The 22,342-nt window shown below is 41.8% G+C and overlaps 3 protein-coding genes across 3 annotated transcripts; 2 read left to right on the top strand and 1 right to left on the bottom strand.

The window, feature by feature from the left end:
* Nucleotides 1-506: 506 nt before the first annotated feature.
* On the top strand, nt 507-16,900 carry LOC128734259 (type 1 phosphatidylinositol 4,5-bisphosphate 4-phosphatase). The gene is made up of 5 exons (XM_053828341.1): nt 507-1,108; nt 14,472-14,647; nt 14,972-15,181; nt 15,246-15,410; nt 15,474-16,900. Exons 1-5 carry the CDS (start codon nt 1,030-1,032, stop codon nt 15,588-15,590), a joined length of 747 nt encoding a protein of 248 aa, XP_053684316.1. The 5' UTR covers nt 507-1,029; the 3' UTR covers nt 15,591-16,900.
* Nucleotides 16,901-19,431: 2,531 nt separating this feature from the next.
* LOC128734151 (uncharacterized) lies at nt 19,432-20,171 on the top strand. Its single transcript, XM_053828192.1, has 2 exons — nt 19,432-19,702; nt 19,764-20,171. The coding sequence occupies exons 1-2, from the start codon at nt 19,526-19,528 to the stop codon at nt 20,133-20,135; spliced, it is 549 nt and encodes a 182-aa protein (XP_053684167.1). The 5' UTR covers nt 19,432-19,525; the 3' UTR covers nt 20,136-20,171.
* An 11-nt stretch (nt 20,172-20,182) lies between these two features.
* LOC128734150 (tRNA N6-adenosine threonylcarbamoyltransferase) lies at nt 20,183-21,455 on the bottom strand. The gene is made up of 2 exons (XM_053828191.1): nt 21,234-21,455; nt 20,183-21,173 (listed from the first exon to the last, which is right to left on the bottom strand). Exons 1-2 carry the CDS (start codon nt 21,346-21,348, stop codon nt 20,248-20,250), a joined length of 1,041 nt encoding a protein of 346 aa, XP_053684166.1. The 5' UTR covers nt 21,349-21,455; the 3' UTR covers nt 20,183-20,247.
* Between the last annotated feature and the right edge of the window lie 887 nt (nt 21,456-22,342).

The raw sequence follows: 22,342 nt of genomic DNA, 5'->3' as shown, positions 1-22,342 counted from the left end.
TTTTTGTTTTCCCTCAGTTATACCCCGGTAAAAACACATACGTTTGAGTAAAAAACGATGAGTTTTTGTAGCCTTTTGCGCTAGGCTTAGCAAGCTCTATAGAAAAATCAACTCTCACTCGGTTTGTTTACGCTTGCAATATTCGCCCTTTTGTTAGTTCTATCTTCAATTGCAAAATATATAGGGAACTTTAAAAATCTAGATAGAATTAACAAAAGGACGAATGTCGCACGCGCAAACAAACCGAGTGAGGGTTGATTTTCCTATGCTGGTGCAGTAAAAAATAACTCTCACCCGTTTTGTTTACATTTGCGACATTCGCCCGATTCTAGCTAGAAATCTCTTCTTTAAAGGCATTTTTTTTAAATCGGCTGCTGGCATCCCTGCTCTGATCTGACATCTTGATGGCTGTCATCGTAATTGACAAAACTGTCAGCGGTACGTTTGGCGTTTGGCAGCTACTGTCAGTCCCACCATTTTCGCGAGAAAACGATAACGTAAATTTTTCTCTTCATAGCTTACGTTGTGCTGCAATAAAAATATAAGCGGCTGCGAAGAATACACGGTGTGTCGTTTGTCGAACAACTGTATATCGCGTCCGTGTCTGCTCTCTTTGCGCTGCCCTGTTGTATTACATACGTCGGCATCGAGCACGAAGTGCAAAGAAGCTGAGGTAAACGCCTGTGCCTGTGTTGTAGACTAAAAGCAGTTTTTTTTAATATGGAGGTGAAGTTTTGTACAGTCATTTTCATTACTCGCTAAAAGTAAATTTGATTGTGGAAAAGCGGCTTAGAAAGTGTGCTGGCATACAAACAAGGTGCTAGTCCAGTTCTTCGAAGTATCCCGTTGACAAATTTCGAGATATTCTTAAAAATCGTAGATTTTTCTCCACCCAAATGTCAAAGTGAGAAAAATTTATACGCCAAAGCCTTTGCTAGCGAGTGATAACATTATTTAGGTAATACAACTGCGTGGATTATAAGTAGTAGCGTATTGCTGATTAGTTCTTGCCGTGGAATATAATCTACAATGGACGGAGACTCGGAAAAGCAACCGCTGCTGAAGCAATCGTCTCAATCCGGACAACCGGATTCCGGATCGGAACAACGTAAGTAATAACTTTTCTAGCCTTGCTCTCGTTTGCAATGCTTCGAGAAATCTTTATACTAAGGTATTTGAAGGCGGAATGACGACCGTGGTTACTTTTTTGAGGCTTCCCTATCGTGTTTCTGCGTTTTATTTATCGTTTGAGGAAAGCGAAACTGGACAACCACCCTTGGCATGTACCAACAGTGGAGCGTCCAATGAGCTTTTGCTCAACGCATTCGTAGCAAAATGAGTCAGCCTGTGGTTCGTACGTTCGATTTTGCTTTCTGGTTCTGCTGCCGCTGCAGGTTTGTTTGCAGGAAAACGAGATTGATTTGCTGCCTTGCCTTGGTGGAGAAACTTGCCGTATCGGTTACAGCCATAGTCGACTTAGCACGAAATAGTAACAAACATAGTCAAGATATGTTCGGCGGTATGCCAAATTAATGTGCATCATAAAATATTACGAGTTCATATTTTCGATATTGTTTGGTTCCACATTAGTTACACAATTTTGTTTTGATGTTTTACTTCATAATGCAACTAAGCATTGTTGCTGTAATCTGTTTCATTTATAGCAGTGCCCGTCACACATGCACTAGCTGCACACACAGCAATAGGTGTTAGTAAAAGAATTTCCTTTTTATTGCTGCAAGGTCTGTCAGCCGATGTTCTACTGTCGGGTTTTTTGATAGCTTTGAGTTTGCTCAGCAAAAGAGCGTCGACATTTGATTAGGATGTTTGCCTCCAATCTACAGCAGCCGAGCACTGATAACGGCCTTATTTAGCGAATAAATTTGAAATTTCTTTTACGTTTAGCTGGCAAGTGTGAATCTATTTGTTTCAAGATTCACACAGTGTTTGCATTGAATGCAGCCCTAAAGCTGAGATGAGTCACTGGTAAAGCTGTGTGCGTAGTTGGTTGCAGTTTGTTACTCTACGGTAAAATAATTGAATGTATTAAACAAGACATGATTGAATGTCTCTTTAGTTTCAGTGTTAGATAACTTGGCATATTTGTTTTTCTTTACTCAACTTAAATATTGACAACTCTAGCTATTTAAACCATTTTAATAATATTAAATCAGCAGATGTAATAATTAAATTGTTTGAATAGCTAGAATTTTGTCAATATTTATGAAAAATTTGCAACTGTTCGGAATTAAGCACTGTTTTGAATATGGTACTTGCACGGTACATATATTCAATTTGCAAACCTAAATTACCGAACTGTGAGCTGCTCTTCTACAACTAAACCCTTAGTTCGGATCTGATTTGTTGCCTTTTCAGGTAGAACCCGTTTGCTTCTGTCAGGAGTTAATCTTTACTATCGGGTGCTCTGTAGGGACTAATCATTAGCCTGCCTGCTGGTGCTGGAGTTGCTTGAACTAGAATTAAAACATTTCTGTACGAAGAACCTATTTCTGAAAAAACAATATTAACCCGCAGTCAACTTTGCTTTCGATAATTTATTTTTCTTTGGTTTTCCGATTTTTTCAGTCTACTATAGAAACCAGAGCTGATGTTGTAATTCTCTCTCCGATATAGGTATAATCTAAACAATAGAAATTCATAATCTAACATGACAATACTGTAGCGATCCAGCAAACAAAAAAAACAGTCATGACTCAGGAGAAGATTAATACATCGACTTTGATTTCCTTAATAGACTGAAGAAGGCAGAAATGGGAAAACAAAACTAACGACCGAACAACCGTTGGAGTAAAATTTTATTAATTTATTCATAAAATATATCAGACTTACAAAATTTACGGGTAACAAAAATACATTTAACATTTGCTAAAGAATCAATAAGGTTGAAACACAGTTATTTCGACGTCAAAACATATACCTTGGACTCTTGAAGATGTAAATTGAAATGGGATTGCGTCGATTAATTTTTCTGAGCAGTTTATTTTTGTTATAACGATAGTTTTTGCAATCGACGGAGAAGACGGTAGAAGAAAGTAATAAAACAAACCGATAGTGTCCAAACAGAATGGGACAACGCGAAAAATGAGGTAAGGGAGAGTTATTGAAGCAACGCTTGAGAAGTTGAGTACCGTTCCTCCTTTACCCACGCTGGGGGATCCGCTGATCGAACCAAGCTATGATTGTAGACACTTGGGTATACTATACGCTGCTATTATTCTTCTGCTATCATCATCATTGACACACTCATCGAAGAACTGCCTGGAATAGCTGTTCTAATTCTTCACGATCTCGATTTTACTCAAGACCGTGGTCAGCTGGTTTCTTCATTTTCATTCTACCAGTCGAGAACCGGGGTCTCCTGGGCTCTTGTCGTATTAAGAATTCTTCTCCACTGTACTCAGTTCTGGGTTACTCGTCGTCAATTCATTGAGCGTCTCGACACACGCAAGTCGGCTTCAACGTAGTCAAGCCATCTAGCACGGCAATGGCACTCTCTCAAGTCCGGTCTGATTAGCGTTTTGTATATTGTCCACCTTGTGTGACGGCGTATGCTCCTTGATCGAAGCGTCTTGCGGATGGAAAAGTAGGCTCGACTTCTAGCTTGAATGCGTCGTTGAATCTCCTTACTCATATTATTGTCGGCAGACCAGCGATTCCAAATATACAAACTCATCAACCACCGTTCATCGCCGTCAATAGTCACTGTCCGTGACTTTTTGTCTTCCAAATCGCTTGTTGGCATTTCCCATCAAACCAATCATTTCGTATACTCCGAGGTTTTGCATGTAGAGCCGCGGTAGCGGTCTTTCCAATGGCCGAGCGCGTTTTTCCGCATCCGTTTTCGAGGTTTGAAGCACCTAACTCGTCGCAAGAATGCAGTGCCTCATCCGAAATCCGAGGGTATTTCTCGGCAGATTGTTAATAGTCTAGCTGGGGAGGACGGCTTTAACGTGTCTGGAATATGGTTGATAGGGTTTAGCAGTCCGCATAGCGCACTAAAGGACGGTCAGAGTCAAAATCCGCAAACCGCAGGAACGTTTGAGTATATAATAATTCTGTTCTTGTACAAAGGTAATTTTTATATTTTACGGGTATTGCTCATATTTTCATAATTCAGCTCGCTTTATATTGCAAAAAATTAGGAAAACTATAGTAGAACTAAAAGGAATACATTTCCAATTAGTTAGCGTTAATTCGTGAGTAAAACACTTGGCCGGCAACCGAGAGATTGCGGGTTTGAGACTTCCATTGCCCCAAGGTGGCGACTCGTCCGCATGTTCAACCTGTTCATAGGACAGCCAACAAAATTCAGCCCGACAAAATTGTTTTCATCACTCGTTCATGATTTCGTTTGCATCGACGCAAATGCAATACGAATTTAGTTTAGTTACGAAGCTGATAAGCAAACCATTCAACACGACGTTTGAACGTTGGTTTAGAGATCTCAATGCATAAGCATAAGCAAAGCAAAGCAAAGCCTGGGTGCTAATTCCGTTATCGAAATTTGACCTTCTGTTTTTATACGACATACTTCACAACCAGCTGTTAGGATGCAGGACAGTGCGGGGTCAGTGCTACGATCCTATTGACTCTAACAGCCTCTCCCAGCCGAGATTCGAACATACAAGAACTGGCTTATTAGACCAGCGTCTTACCTCGAGGCCAACTGGGAGCACAAGCATACCAACCCATTATTCCTGGTGTTGATTCTTGACACTGAATTGGGACCAGGAACAATGTGTTGGTACGAAGGACATAAAATGAGAATGTGAAACAGCTTTTATTCGAAAGCGCGGGTGCATTATTGTCTCATTAACTCGTTCATATTCAGCATTGAACAACTTACTACAACATATCCTATGGCCTGCGCTTTGATTCAATTTTATTTAGTTACGAAGCTAATGAGCAAAACGTTCAACACGACGTTTGAATGTTGCTTTAGAGATTAGCACCAAGAACAATGTGTTGGTAGGAAGAGGATTTGAAAATAGAGCACGGTTGGCATGCATTATTCGCAAAGTTTTCTCATTAACTCGTTCATCTTGAGCATTGAACAACTTACGCATATTGCTTGTGGTGCGTGTGGTGTGGGCTTGTGCGCGCATCGCAGGAAGGTGGTTATTCTTGAATTTGGTTCAATAGGTAAATTGGAAAAAAAGTTTTCGGTTCGTAGTCAAAATTCAGAAACGAGTTTGTTGCTAAAGTAAACCGTCATATTCCGTTGTTATTTAAATAATAGGGGTATTCACGTAGCGCTTGCTATGTTGCGTATACGGAGTATTGCGTATTTATGCTGCCGCTACTCGCATAACAGATCCATCTCCATAGAAACCGGAACTGCAATGCGAATTGCGGCAGTATATACACGAAATACATCGTTTACGCAACATAGGAAGCGCTACGTGAATACTCCTAATGTTTGTTTTATGATTAAAATATAGAAATGCGATAATAAAAAACTGCGTATTAATTTGTATTTTTCGCTGGTTGAACAGGTAAGCTAAACCCCCACGAGTCGCCACGCCCCAGCCCAATATATATTTAGTCTATAGTTTTCACACAGCGTTACAATGTTCATGATGTTAGAATAGAACCTATCGTCTATGAGAACGTGGTAAATCTGGTTCATTGTACGGTGGCCAGGTGATTTCCAGATACCTCCGTGGATATCTTTGCGTGGAAGAATGATGCTTCTCGTCACCATGTACGTTCTAATTGTCTGAAAACTTTTTACATCGTCGGCAAAAAAACAGATGGATAGCCAGGTGGCGAGAAAACTGACAGTTCAGTTGTCCAAGATTGCTCTTTTGTGGTACGCCAGAGATGCTGTAGAATGCGTTGAAATGCTTTTCATCGAAATAATTACTAATTTCTTTGTGATTCTAGAACGAACCTCGTCACAGTCAATTTCGTTCTTCGCATTGAACAAACCAGGTTCTGTCTTGCACATATTAAGTTCCTTAACCATACTTGTAGATTCATGTCCACCGTTCCGGCAGAACACAGGGATCAAAACAGATCTTCACTACCCACGATCACCCGCCATGACTTCCGTTGGTCGTCATCGTTCGTGTCAGTGTGCCGGTGATCAGCGGTCTATACATTGCTTGCCTGCCGTTCTAGCCATTTATAACTCCGAGGATGATCTTGATGTTCGTCAACACCTAACTTCTGTGTATATCCTTAAGCAACAAATCGGGCCCTATAACGCACCACCCTAGTTCATCCATCTTCTTTTTAACCTTCCTAGTGCATTGGGGTCGTTTTCGACCCATCGGCATACTTACAAAGCTTGATACTCAGTAACGGTACGAGCTAGAGACTTGAAATTTTCTGACTTTTCCTAACTTTGGAAAATTAGCATTGTGGGGAAGTTTCAGCTTTCAGCGACATCTAGAAGAGCCACAGCACAGCAAGTTACATATTATGCATTAAGGGTCGAAAACGACCCAAGTTTTGAAATTGCTCTAATTTATCCATTTTCAATCCGAATTTCGTTTTCTTTACCTCGTTTGAAAGATATGGCCAAAAACTAGCACCCAAAGTATGTTGGGGAATATTTGTTGACTGATGGCCACTTCTGCGTCGGTTCCGGAACACCCACTACCAGGTCCCGGGGAACATTTTTATATTTTGAGATAATTCATTTTGCGGCACATCAAATCACATTGGCTTGATAAAATAAGACAGATGGAAGTAAAACAATGTCATTTAGGAGCCAAATGGCCACTTTACCATCGGTACTGGGTCATCCGGTACCAATTTCGGGGGACATTTTTGGCTTTTGATATAATTCACCATGCGGCACCTCAAATCACATCGGGTTGACAACATAACAACAATGGAAGTATAATGGGGCGTCAGTCGCATATAATCCGGTACCCGGTATTTATACCGGGGCAGATGAATTACCCTGTAATCCAAAAATGTCCCCAAAACCCGGATAACGGATAGTCCGGAACCGATGGTGAAATGGTAATTTTGGCTCCAAAATTTTTACATTGTACTTCCATTAGTGTTATTTCATCAAGCCAATGTGATTTGATGTGGCGCATGATGAATTATCCTATCCAAAAATGTTCTCATATACCGTGCACCCGATGTTCCGGAACCGATGATGAAATGGCCATTTGTCTTCAAATGGTCCCCATAGCTCTTGTAACTGTTTTATTTGATCAAGGCGTTGTGATTTGATGTGCCGCAAGATGAATTATTTCATAATCCAAAAATATCCCGCGGAACCAGGTACCGGATGTTCCGGAACCGATGGTAAAATGGCCATTTGGCTTCTAAATGACCTTATTTTATTTTCATCAGTCTTATTTAATCAAGCCGATGTGATTTGATGTGTCGCAAGATGGGTTATCCTAAAATACAAAAATGGCCCCAAAACCCGGGTACCGGATGTTCCGAGACCAATGCTGATGTAGCCATTTGCCTTCAAAATGTCTTGATTATACTTTCTATAGTCTTACGTTATCAAGCTGATGTGATTTGACGTGTCGCAAGATAAATCATTCTAAAATTCAAAATTGTCCTCAAAAACCGGGTACCGGATGTTCCAGAACCAATGAGGAAATGGCCGCTTGGGTCCAAAATGTTCCCACTGCACTTCCATTAATCTTATTTTATTAAGCCAATGAGATTTGATGTGCCGCAAAATGAATTATCTCAAAATATAAAAATGTCCCCCGGGACCTGGTAGTGGGTGTTCCGGAACCGGCGCAGAAGTGGCCATCAGTCAACAAATATTCCCCAACATACCTTGGGTGCTAGTTTTTGGCCATATCTTTCAAACGAGGTAAAGAAAACGAAATTCGGATTGAAAATGGATGAATGAGAGCAATTTCAAAACTTGGGTCGTTTTCGACCCTTAATGCATAATATGTAACTTTTTTCTAATGCATTAGGAAGGTTAAATATCCACTATCGACAGCCAATAGTTTTTTTTTCATCGACGGTGGCTTGCTTTTCCAAATATCGTTACTTTTCCAAATATGGCTCCTTTGTACCTGTACGGCTCCTACAACTTTTGTTGCACATCATTTGCGGCGTTAGTAATGGTGGCGAGGGATGATCGCCTGTGAATATCAGCGACTTGTTCATACTTAGATAGACTGAAGTTTTTGGAGCGGCTTAGTAGAATACGAAACCTAAAAATAAAAAATAAGAAAACTTATCCAATTTAATTCTACTATGTTTATTTTATTCACGACAGATACGTATTTCGCCTACGACTTGCAGGCTTCCTCAGTGTCTGTTTTCGAAAACATAAATAAATAAATTGGATAAGTTTTCTTATTTTTTATTTTTAGACATGCTTAGATAGTTATGCTCTACGGTTTACGAGTTTACCAAAACCGGTTTTAGGGGGGCGCCGTATCCGCAAGGTTATTGAGTCTGCTTTGACAAGCGAGTGGTCGTGGGTTCGAATCTTAGTAGAATCGAGCCAGTCGATGTCAAGTGACTTTGTCCCTCCTCTGTTGGGTACTCTTACCATTGCGTCCAGTATTTTGAACTATTGTGGTATGACCCGTTTTATTATTTTACTATACGCTTCAAGCTTACCTATCACTTATTGAGGAAGTGACAGGCTGGTAGTTGGAGCGAGACATGTGCCAATCAGGGATGACTAGGTTTGTGAACCTAGTTCCCTGATCGGCGACGGCAACCAGATCTCCCCTTTTTGAGATACTGCTGTCTGCGTACTATTTGTGCTCCACGATTACAAAGCAAGTGTTCCGAGGTTAAATATCATCTTGTACGAATCCGAGATTCCGAAGATGATATTTACTTTGATAACGTCCTGTCGCAAGACCGGTAGGCTTGCTGAGATCTCTCTTATTGAGACTCAGCGACTTTTGAGTAACTCTCATCCTCGACGTTTTATATTTTATATATTAAGCATGCTGGGATCTCTCTTATTTAGACTCAGCAACTTTTGGGTAACCCTCATACTCGACGTTATATATTTTTAGATTGTTTGAGCGATTGTACAGCCATCCTACTGGTGGCCATAACTGTTCCGGCTCCTTTTGTTTAAGCCCACCCTACAGCACACAGTCAGAGATCAGGCAGAGTGAATCTTGACCCGTGAGTAGAGTTGGAGCCACATCTTCGTTTGTCGACTCACGAGTCGGCGTGTTGAGGATAGACGAGGATCAGGACTGAATCTCTGCTAGCGCATCGTACAGGACTTCCTCCCCTATTCTCCTCTCCACCTCCTTCGTTTCTTTGTTTTTCGACAGAGAGAGCATGCACGGTAAGAAATCGTCCACTGCATCAGTGACCGGCTGGATGCAGCAAGGGCTAATTACTGTGGAGGGCGCCCTGGTACTCCAGAGGCTTCGTTGCGGCGAGAGAATTTATAGAACCCCCTCCACCATTCATCCCTCGGCACGGGTCGCGTCACACCTTGGATTAGGGGTTTATCCATTCAAGTTTTTACATAATAGTCATGGATAACAGCTATTAAAACCATCCTCCTTTAGGGGCTTTGGACCCTCTGCTCTGCTCTGAACCGTCTTGCAGGCGGAGAGTTTACATTCAGCCTTCGCATGAGTGCCCCCTTCTCTGTTCGCATACGACCCTAGTTTCCACCGGTTGTCCGATTTCCATTCAGGAACGTATCCCGGATGGTACCACGAGGAGATAGAGATAGAAGTTGCTGAATAAGAGGCTGTGGAACTTCGTGGTAGTTCTGGAGCGCTTTATTCAACCATTTACCATCCCATGTGACTTTAGCGTGGGTTTATTCTTAGACCCCTCCATTTACCCTGCCTTCATGCTGAATTCAATATTTACCCTCTGAAACCTCTTGACAGTGCAAATGTCCCTCCTATAGTTAAGTGTACTGGTTAGAGGTACGAATGAGTCCCCTCGCCAGGGACGGCTATAATATGGGATAGTACTGGCAGCGAGGAATAAGTGGGTAAAGTAGATCAAGCTTTGAAGGAAGGGTAAGCCCCAATACACACAAGCACGCATAAAATTTAATTAAATTCAATAAGCATATCGCTCACTCAATAGCGATTATAACAAAAAGAAATGCAGTGCAGGTCATACAGCAAACACCCGGGCGATATCACAATAGATCAACTATACTGGTCGCAGTGATTAGTCCACACATGAAAAAAACTGTCTTACCTGTCATTTCGGTATATTTTTACATGATCAAAAACAAAACAATTCAAGAAGGCTTCATTGCTGATCAAATTTTAAACTTATAGGGCAAGGGGAATTCAATTTTGAATAAAAGTTGTCAAAATAACAGCTCAATTATATAATTCTGTCAAACGGGAAACATCGAAATTCCAATGATAGTAAGAGCTCAATTAGAAAATCTTCGGTAAAGTAATACGGAGTGCTCTAGAAAAATGTCAGAGCATACCACGAAAGAGGAATTTTTCTAGTTACTGACTGGTTGAAACTGGAATACTTACTTACTTATGTGTCCATGTCCGCCGGTCCGGCAGAACAAAGGGATGAAACCAGAGATCTCCACTGCTGACGGTTGCCCGCCATGGCTTTTACCTGTCGCCAGGACAGGTTCTCGTCTACAGCCCGGATGTCGTTGGCTAAGCTCCGTCGCCATGAGCCTCTGGGTCTGCTTCTTCTACGTTGTCCTTGTGGATTCCAGTCGAGTGCTTCTCTGCAAACCTCGTTCGCTCCTTTCCTCAAGGTGTGTCCGATCCACTTCCACCTACGTTCACGAATTTCTGTGGCTATCGGCGGTTGATCACACCGACGATGGAGTTCCTCATTGGATATCCAATTATCAGGCCACCAGGCACGAATGATGTATCGCAGGCACCGGTTAATGAATACCTGCAGTTTTTGCGTTGTCTCCGCTGAGACGCACCACGTTTCGCAGGCATACAGCAGTACGGATTTAACGTTAGAATTAAAGATTCGGGTTTTCGTACGTAGAGTGATCTGGTTTGAGCGCCAAATGTTTCGCAGACCTGTAAAGGCACCCCTGGCCTTCTTGATCCGCGTGGCTATATCAGTCTTGGTACCACCATCGGGCGTTGTTTGGCTACCAAAATATTAGGCGCCTACCTGCTCAACTTGTTGTCCCGCTACTGTAAAGTTGGTGGAATTGTCAGTGTTCACTACCATAGACTTAGTTTTCGCTACATTGACTGTGAGACCTGCTGCCTGGGAGCTCTCGGAGAGGTCGTCTAACTTGCTCTGCATATCGTTTCGGCGTTGTGCGAGCAAGACAATGTCGTCGGCTAGGTCGAGGTCATTTAGCTGCTCCATCGTTAGAGGATTCCAAGGCAATCCTCGATTTGGTCTACTGTCAATTGCTCCAACTAATATCTCATCCATAACGATGAGAAACAGAAGCGGTGATAAAATGCAGCCCTGTCTCACGCCAGCAGTAACCCTTATGGGGTCGGACAATACGCCGTCGTGCAAAACCTTGCATGAGAACGCATCGTTCTGAGCCTCGATGAGATAGACTAGCTTATTTGGAACTCCTCAAGGCCTAAGTGCGCCCCAGATGTTTTCGTGGTTGAGTCGGTCGAACGCCTTTTCGAAGGCATCTTTGTATTCATCCTGGTACCACTAAGGCGGCGAGAAACAAGCACGTTTAACAGCCCTTTCCAGTTCGGCGTATCGTTGACGGGCAGCTGTCTTAGCCGACCTGGTCCGCGCTCGCTCAATGCTGGCTTTCGCCTCTCTCCGCTCGTCGATCTTCCTCCAAGTTTCATCTGAAATCCACTCCCTCCGCCCGCTGCGCGCTTTGCCGAGGGTTTCATCACTGGTCGTGATGAAGGCGTTCTTGATGCCGTTCCATTGCTCTTCGACGGTTCCACCAGGTGGCAGCTCCGAGGCTCGAGATTCAAGTTGTTCGACAAAGGCTTTTTTCACCTCAGGATTCTCCAATCGGCGGATGTCGTAGCGGCACCCAACTTTCTCCTCCCGTCGTTGGACACGTGCGACGCGCAGACGTATCTCAGCGATAACAAGATGATGGTCGGATGCAATATTAGCGCTGCGTTTGTTGCGTACATCAAGAAGGCTCCTTCGCCATTTTCGGCTGATGCAGATGTGGTCGATTTGTTTTCCGTTCGGCCGTCGCGTGAAATCCACGTGACTTTATGTACTGGTCTATGGGGGAAGAGCGATCCACCAATGACCATGTTGTTATTACCATAGAATTCTGTAAACAGCTCCCCGTTTTCGCTCATCTCTCCTAGGCCATGGCGTCCCATGACGCGTTCAAGGTCCGCGTTGTTTGAGCCAATCTTCGCGTTGAAGTTGCCCATGTGGATTTGGATATCCCCTTTCGGGATTTTCTCAACCACGCTGTTCAGCTGGCTGTAAAAACTCTCTTTCTCCTGTAGGCCGGCAGCATCTGTTGGCGCATAGGACTGGATTGCTGTAAGGTTTCTAACCCGTGTTCTTAATCTGGCAACGATTATTCGCTCATTTATCGGTTCCCACTTGATCAGGGGCGCATGTGCCCCTGGGCTCAGTAGGAATCCAACTCCTCTTTCTCGAGTAGCATTTTCACCTCGTATGCCAGAGTAGAGCAAGACTTGCCCGGGTGATGTCCTGTGTTCGCCAGTACCCGGCCAGCGGACCTCGCTCAGCCCCAGGATTTCAGCTTCAGGCTAGCTTCCCTTGCAAGTTGAGCCAGCTTGCCCTGCTGGGCAAGGATCAGTATATTCCATGTTCCGATTCGTGTCCGTGTTCATGTTAAAGGTCGTTGGTAAAGGTCCCAATAATCCAGGGAGATTTCTTCTTTCATTTTCGGTAACTTTTTTGTGTTCCGGTACAGTAGGCTGTTAACCTAAGGTCCTTATCCCGCTGATGGGGCTGCCATCTTAATGTGGGCAGGAGCCACTGTGCCTTCTTTCCTGTTAGCATACGACAACCGAAGGTGCGTACCCCAGCCGGCACCTCGTGGAGGTAGGAATAGGAGTTAATGAACAGAGGTTATGGAATGCACATGTTCACCCTTTGCCAGCCAAACTCAAACTGGAATACCGTGTTGGAAATGCTGCGCCAATTCCACTAGCTCCAATCTTTAAACGTCTCTGTCCGACCTGAAAAACATAATGATGAATAAATCGTCGCGGTCCCAAAATTAGTATTCCGGAAGAATTTTACACTCTACGAAGCTGACTGTTCTAAATTCTTTGCTGGTGGTTACTGGAAGTACTGGATGTCATTAGTATCTTTTGGAATATACTTTCTGGTTTGATGTGAACAGAAAACACACATCTCTCATGTGGTGGTCTGGTTCGTTTTTGTATCGATGTATCGGTGCTGTAGAGAGTATTCGACGAAGATCATTTCTACTTCCTTAGCTTCTAGCTTCGTACACTCAGCCAGCACACATATATTGCCGTACCAAAAACTTGCAGCAATCCGACATCTGGTTTGAATCCCTGTCAGTTCTCGAACTGCTGGATGGCTTCGTTTTTCAGGGACTTCTTCAAATCTCGAGTAGTGAAAACGAAGGGTTTTTCTTCAGATGCCACATTTTTAAAGTATCCCCTTGTTTCGTTGGCTAGGGTTTTACCGCAACCCTAGCTTGCGATCACGCTTCTTCTGACCAGCTTTTTCATAATGATGCTATACAAAACTTTTAATTTTTCTGTTTACCTTGAGTACTGACGATTCTCCTGGAACAACTTCTTCCCACTTCTGGATTTGATCGATTATTTTGTTCTTAACGAGCATCAACGTCAGATCGTTCTCCGCGTTATAGTTATCCAGAGTTCCAGAGTTATAGTTGACCCATCGAAGCAACTTGGAAAGCTTCGAAAAATCAGGATCACTGGAAGATCGTTATTCAGCTTCGTCCTGGATAAATTCGCCCACTTCTCAAAAAGGTCTTCAAACTCGAGTAGATACTCAACGATGTCGTCCCCGTTCTTGAATGATAGGTCGCAAATCCGCTTCAGTAAGTGTACCTTGGATGTCAGAGATTTCTTTTTAAGCTGTCGTTTCAAATTGACCACTCCAGGCTTCAATCCCGGCTCAATGAACTTCCACAGGCATTCTTTTACTAGGAGCATTTCGATTGTAAGCTTCCAGGAACTGCAGTTTTCATTATTAAGTTTGATTAAGTTTGAATTCCAGTTCTCTGTATTTCTTGTATCGTATAGGCAGATTATAGGTCGATGTCATTTTTGTGTCCGTGTCCGGAACAGCTATAATATGCGATAGCACCGGCAATAAGGAACGAGTGGATAGAGTAGAGCAAGCTTTGAAGGAAACGTAAACCCTCATTAGCACGCCTAAATATTAATAAAGCATATCGCTCACTTAATTACAGCTCAAGCGATTAGAGCACAAAGAAATGCAGTGCAGGTTATACGGCAAACATCCGAGCGATATTACAATAGATCAACGATACTGGTCGCAGTGACGAGTCTATACAGGAAAAAATATAATAATAATTCGATTTTATTTTTATCGATTTGCAGCATCGCAGGCGATCGTTACCGCTTCGTCTATCGGACCGGACGAGGTACCTCCGTCGTACCAGCAGGAGCAGCAGAATAGCGTCATTGTAACTTGCCGCGTCTGTCAGGCCTTGATAGACATTTCTTGGAAGAAGGAACAGCACGTTGTTAAGTGCGTGCAGTGCAATGAGGCTACGGTAAGAATAGTGCAATAACGACGACAAATGTAGGTGGCTAGACCGAACCGATCGAGCTGGGTGTAGGGTTGGTCAAGTACGGCAAATGTTACTGATAACGCCAACAGTCACATGCTTCTAGTTTATAGATTAGCTAATATTCGCGTTTGTATGCAAATGCAAACCGATATCGCTGTTTACAACATACTTGCTTATAACGGAACGGTCTTTGCAGTAACGGAGTTGCACATGTACTACATTCCAGCTCGGTGTACTATGTAAACAAGAAGTTTTCTTTTTTTTTCAATTTAGTAAAAAAAACGCATTACTTTTTTGTATTGTTAGCCTATTCGGAATGCACCGCCGGGCAAGAAATATGTCCGTTGCCCGTGCAACTGCTTGCTTATCTGCAAGAGTTCTTCCCAGCGGGTAGCCTGTCCCAGGCCCAATTGCAAGCGGATCATCAATTTGGCGCCAAGTCCGGTAACGCCACCTTTACTCACCATGCCGGGCATGTGCCGTGTTACGTGCGGTCATTGTCATGATACGTTCTTGGTATGTTGCACCAAGTGTTGGTCTTGCCAAATGTAATTTGCTAATATTTATTTACCATTGCTAGTTCGACACGTTGAAGAATAACTTGGCTAGATGTCCTCATTGCCGTAAGGTTTCTTCGGTTGGTGCAGATTTCTGCCGCAAGCGGCGCAACCTACTATTTCTCGGTGGTTTGATTTTCCTCGTGATTGGTATCGCTGTAACCTATGGAACAATGTCCTACGCTAAGGTAAGTAATAAAGCTTACTGTTTATTTCACTTGATTTAAGCCATCAACTTATATGTTTCACAGAACCACAGTGGCATTTTCATCGCCTACATAAGCCTATTCTTGATCGCGCTACTACTTTTTGCCAAGACGATATACTACTGTACACTGAAAGTTAGTAACGTGGAAGGGCCGATTTAAGCTTGATCAAATCTAGCAGTTAAAATTAATCGGGCAGTAAATTCGCTGTCTGCGCCTGTGTCCCTCTAATTTTCATAGTTATGTGTAGTATCTCTCATCGAAAAACATTGCATGAAGGCTGGATCTTGCAAGATATCCCAAAACTCTATCACATTCCCAGAAAAAAATCATTTGCTTCAGTTTGGCTGCTTGTTAGGAATATTTTGGTTTTGCTGAAAACAGGCCGATTAGCTGGGTTTGTAAGCACAGAAATAAGCAATTGATTTGTGTATCAGTAACCTTCAAGGCCATATAATGTATTACAAAAACTCGCAGCAATTTGATCAAGGTAGACGACGTGCTGCTAGGAAACTTCGGGAAACTACGCAGAGGAAAGCGATTTAGGGTTCTAGGTATAAGCTATATTACGATACCGTGGATATATGCGAAACATATGCTTTACCCATTTATATATTATATTCATTTGTAGTTTTAAAATTTTACAAATCAAAGTTACTTTGCTTGAATTGAAAACATGTATAAACAGTTCAAAAAAGTAAAGCAAAAGTGATGATTCTTTTCTGTGTTCTAGGTTTTTTGTGTAGGTATTAAATTATAGTAGATTGGATTGTGAAATCAACTCAAATATAACAGGCTAGATTGGCAAATCATTGCAGAAAATGATGAATGCACTGCGATATTGCTAAAACAATTAAGTTCAAAAGTACGGTTCAAACAATCATTTGCATCAAATTAAATGCATTAACCGAAGGAAAAGTTTACATATAAAACAGCATATATAACAGCATTATCATTACTCTATACATATTTGTAATATTAGTATCTCTGAAACAAGCAATTAAAAATTCAGAATACTTCAAGTTTTTTGCACAGGCAGGACAGTGAAAGAAAGAATTTGTATAATAAATAAAACATGTTGTTGTAAAACAGATCTGACTCGATGAAATTAAACGAGTAAGAACAGGTAAAATTAGATTGGATATTCAAAAACAATCGAACAATAGCATGAAACTTCACAATTGACTCTATCGAACCTATAAATGAAATCACCAGCCTCGAAAAAAATTTCTCTCTCCGTAAAATTATTTAATTTTTTTCCTGAAGTTACGTTCTACATAAAACGGTTTGCTCGACGGGATGTCAACGTTATAGAATTCAAACGCATGAAAGCATAGAAACACAATAACGCTGTAAAGAAAAATCTAAAACCAAAAGTTTGAAACGGTTCTGGAACCATTATAATTAATCCAACAATATACACTACATCTATTAATTAAACATTACAGAAAAGAATAAAAATAAACGTTAGATAAATTGTAGTACATGTGCAGTGTTTTGCGTCAACTACACTCATGACCGCTCCGTGGCGGGATTACGAGTTGATTGAAATAATAAGACTAGCTTTGAAGAAAACATAAAAATCATCACAAAGCACTGATGCAGAAAAAATATACCTAGATGCACATGTCTCTTGAGGGCATGTAAAATTACTATATAGGAAGTTCATAGAATTTATAAAATTTTGTCTGTGGGTTATGTTTATAGATATTTACTTTACCCATTCGTTTCTTACTGTCAGTACTATCCTATATTATAACTGTCCCTGACGGGAACTCATTGCGTTCCTCTGACCAGTACACTGTAAGAGAGACTTTTGCACCGTCAAGAGACTTCATTGTGTAATATAGAATTCAGCATGAAGGAAGGGTAAATGAGGGGCCTGTAAATAAACCCAAGCTAAATTCACTTGACATCAAAGGGCCTGATTCTACTAAGATTCGAACCCCACTCCGCTTGTCAAAGCTTATTCGGTAACCTTGCTGCTACGGAGCCCATCAAGATGAACCATACTCGTAAAGGAGGCTACTCACCGAAAACTGACATGTGTAGGGACGAGAATGGGAATCTGATCACTTGGAAGAAGGTTCTTTGATCAACAGTTCAATGGCGAAGTTACTGAAACAGGCGGAATAAAAGTTCCAGTCCATGGAAGGTAGTAACGTCTCAGTACCTGATCTCCAGGAATTAAAACGAGGAATCGGGTTGTTGAAAACCAACAAAGCCATTGGTAAAGACTGCCTACCAGCAGAGCCTTATAAACACAACCGAGAAACGATGGCAACGGCCCCTTATTGGGTTATATATTTCCAATATTTATGAGTAGGATGAGCTACCGGAAAGGTAGGGTCCCTCTTAAGTAAACAGTATCCGTGTTCGATTGGCTTCCTTTTGACAATTCTTGCTGCTCGATTGGCTCCTAAGATGGCTGCTTCCGCGTATGTCTATACTCTGAGTATTTCTAGAATAAAACGGCAATTACCCTTTGATCTAATGTGCAAAAAGAAACTTACACCATAATATCATGTGAATTGGGTTGTTTGGCGGTATGTAGATTTTCATGGCATTAGATTGGGGCAAGAAATATGATACCATCCTTTCAAACTGCCACTAACGCCAAGTAATATCTCTTTAATTTGCTGTCAAGAACGCAAGCGTCGTTTAATAAATATGTATTTCAACATAATGTTTTTACAATATCCAAGCTCATATCACATTAACTGTGAGATTGCGACAAAAACATTTAATGAATTTTTCTTATGAAAATTTCATTCCGCATTATATCGAATGGAAAAAGTTTTGATACCAAAAGCAAAATCTATACCTATAAAAATGGATTTCTGTCCTTCTGTCTGTCCGTATGTTCCTTATAGAATCGAAAACTACTGAAACGATCGGAGTGAAAATTTTCATGTAGGGGTTTTTGGTGCCAGGGAAGGCTCTTATGGGCCCTATTCTGTAAGTCACGTCGAGTGTCACTTTGCTCGACTAGTCGACTTTTGGTATTATGTAAGTCACAGGCGACCCGATTTTGTCGAGTAACTCGACTGAGTCCACCGCCAAAAAGCTAGTGACTAAACGGTTAGCAAGTGACGCCTGAGCTAGCTTTGTTTTGGTCGTGCATTGAGCCGCTATGCTGCCCGTTCTTCTTGCACTCGACACTCGACAGTGACTGAGTCGAGCCGAGTTGCTCGACGTGACTTACAGAATAGAGCCCTATGATAGTTAGAGACCCCTCCCCCTACCAAGAGGGGGGGCTCCCGCACAAATGAAACACAAATTTCTGCATAACGAGAACTAATCAAGCAAATGGAACAAAATTTGACATGTGGGTGTTTTTGGAGACAAGGATTTTTTCTATGGTGAATTGAGACCCCTCTTCCTTTTAGGAGTGGGGCTTCCATATAAATGAAATACAAATTTGCTCATAACTCGAGAACTAATTACGCAAATGGAACCAAATTTGGCATGCGAAGGTTTTTGGAGGCAAGAATTTTTTCTATGGACCCCTCCCCACTTTAGGAGGGGGGCTTCTCTACAAATGAAATACAAATTTCTTCATAACTCGAGAACTAATTAATCAACTGGAACCATATACCGCTTTATTTGATCAGGCTAAGCAATGGGGGGAGTTGTTTTCTACTTTACTGTGAGGAAAATTTATATATTAAAACACCCATGAACTCCCCAGGAACTTGCAAAACTCGAGATTATGACAAAGGTCATTCGAGATTCACGATTTATGTACAACACAGTTTAATTTATGGCAATACAATGTTTGTCGGGTCAGCTATTTAATAAATAAATATTTAACATTACACATTGAAACTCACGCATCAACTCCACGAGAAGGCCGGTTCTATTTTTCTCGGTGCAGACCTGATATAGAAAAATATCGGTGTAACCTGTAACCTTGCGGTGTAGTGGAAATTGGTATTATAATAAAGCTTTCTGGCAACTCTGCGTTCTAATTCCCAAAGTGACATAAGAAGCCAAAAAACTCATGTAAACAGACTTGTAGAACAATATTTTCCATATTTTCTCCAACTTCGAACTTCTGTAAGTTTACATAACAGCAGCCCTAGATTCTTCTGAAAATGTCGGTTATCAAGTACATCGGACGAACAACTGATTTCAAAGGAAAAACACTATGGGAGATAGTAGGTAATCTAAAAAACTTTGGTGTTGGTCGCGTGGTAGTAAGAAGCATGTTCGAACGTTACCCGGAACCCAGTTACATGCGTATCCTGAAAGTTGAGGCCCTTCCAAATGATGTAAGTTTGATCCATTTTCCACTTTAATCGTTTAATACCAGGGCACGATTATGCATTTTAGGAAACTCGCAAGGTGAAGGTTACGATGGAAAAAACATTTCGTGGACGCACGTACCCAAAGCCGGTTGTGATCGAAAGTGCTTCGTACAAAGCCGACTACCGACTGTTGCACAAACATGAGGAGGAACCCTACTGTCGAGTGATTGAACAGCAGGAAGAGAAAGTCATTCCTCTCGAAATTGATATGCCTCCGTTGTTACGAGAATTTGTTGAAAAAGAATCTGGCAAAAGCAATCCAACGATTGCAATTAAAATGAAGCCTGGTCACAACAATCACTACCGGCTAGCACGGGAGGGTGAGAAAGCGAATGTAGAAGTCGGAATGGGACTAGGTAAACCAGTCACTCCTAAATATTATGAAAATTGTAGCTAAGGTAAAAGAGGAATAAATCCATGTTAGTGATAAGAGCAGAATTTTAAAACGATGCAAGTTTATTCCTGCTTTGCATACACTTCGTATAAATGTAAAACAATAATCGATGACTTTAGCCTTCTCTCCAAGTTACTTCAACTTCATCTGTTCTGTACCTTTGAGTGATAGTGGTTTCCTCCCAGCTCATTTTCGTTCCACTACGAAACATTTCCCACCCAGCGTGTGCAATCATTACTCCGTTATCGATACAAAATCTTTCATCTGTTGCAAACAGCTTCGCCCCTCGCTCTTTACACATAATTCCCATCATCTCTTGCAGTCGTTCATTACAACCGACTCCACCGACGATGAGCACTTCGCTAGAACCACAGTGTGCCATCGCTCGCTCCGTAGTTTCAACCAGCATAGCAAACAGTGTCTCCTGCAGAGAAAAGCAGAGATCTTCATCTGTCCAGCGTTCGTCCACAGCAGAACCTCGCTTTCTTTTCTGTTGCTTTTGGTTTGGTCTAGCTTTTTGCTCAATGAATGACAATATTCCTGAAAAACTAACATCCATGCCCTTCACCGAATACGGCAAAGGAAGATACTTTTCTCCCCTTTTCGCCATCTGCTCTATATTATATCCGGGACTGGGGTCGTTCGAAAGTTTGATGATCCGTGCGAATCTATCTAAGCAATTCCCAATAGCGATGTCAATTGTTTCGCCGAAAATTCGATATCGTTTGCAGGCGTACGAAATCACTTGCGTATTACCGCCGCTGACGTACAGTACGGTCGGATTTTGGGCTTTTGTAATAAGTCGGCCCATCTCAATGTGCCCAATGCAGTGATTTACCCCAAGTATGGGCTTGTTCCAAATTTGCGCAACAGTTCGAGCTACTATTGCCACCGCCAGCAGCGGTGGTGCCATGCCGGGTCCTTTTGTGTAGCATACGACATCTATTTCCGCTGGTGTCACGCCAGATTCTTGAAGTGCACGCTTCAGAATGTCATGAATTTTGGTTCGGTGATGCTGCGCAGTTTCTTTTGGCAGAAATCCTGCAAAAATAGACGGGTATTTGTTTTGTTGCCGTAGATATTCACATACATATTACATACCTTCTCCTGGTGGAGTTATATAGGTTTCCCGCACGTTGGCCAGCACTTCACCGTCACGGACGATACCTACACCAATTTTGTTGGCGCTACCCTCGAAACCGATAGCAATTACCATTTTTCAGACTGCTTTAAAATAATACAAATGGCACACAAAATGTGACTGTAAAATCCGTAAAATACCAAGTGCAACTCTATTTGTTTATTATAAATATCGTTCACGTTTGTGGTTCGTTTGTTTTCGACACGATTTTTAGTACTTTGCGGTGTAGCACGTTTGCACCAAAATTATTCGTTTATTTTGCCTTTGGCCTCTCTCGGGCTCGGGTTTTCGTTGATGGATTTTTCTTTTACACCGGTGTCACTTATTCTGCACCGTCAGTGGTACACTCAAAATAATCCACACGTCCTTTCCACGTGAAAAATCACGTAAATTTCTCTACAAGGATTTACGTGACTTTCAGGTGATTGTTATTGGGAAAAATGATAACATCTATGTGATTTTCACGTTAACGCATTAGTATGCGTGCAAACTACCTGAAAATCACGTAAATAGTACAGGAAAAGCTGGGTGGAAAATATTCACATAACTTTTCAGGTAACTTCGACGTGAAATATATTTTGAGTGTAGTGTACACCCTTAAATACTTTCACGTATACAAATTGTTTGAATCTATAATAAATTTGGCAACGTGGATATAGGCGTTTTTGACAAGCTATCGCCCGCTTAGAGGCGCTGCATAAAAAAATGATGAAAAGTAAAATAGGCGAGTTCGAGCACAACTAATAGCAACCGTTCGCTACCTGGTTGTGATTATTGGAACTACAAAAAAAGTGCAATTCCCAAAATGCTTGCTGGTACCTATATGGAACTCGACTTTAAATGTAATATTTTATTGAATTACCAACAGTGGGAATGATGAAAGTGGATAATAAAGGTAAGAAAAAGTATTACCTTTCACTTGATATATATTGTTTCTGTTTCGGGAGATTATGAAGTATTCCACCACGCACACATATAAAGATTTTTTGACATTAGCTGAGGCCCGCGCTTATGCTGTTTGCAGTAGGAGTAATATCAACAACAGCAAATTCCAAACTCCCGGATCCCC

The sequence above is a fragment of the Sabethes cyaneus genome, chromosome 2 (genome assembly GCF_943734655.1).
Source record: "Sabethes cyaneus chromosome 2, idSabCyanKW18_F2, whole genome shotgun sequence".
NCBI lineage: Eukaryota > Metazoa > Arthropoda > Insecta > Diptera > Culicidae > Sabethes > Sabethes cyaneus.
Note: the sequence above shows the minus strand (reverse complement) of the source record. Positions and strands in the feature narration are given on the sequence as shown.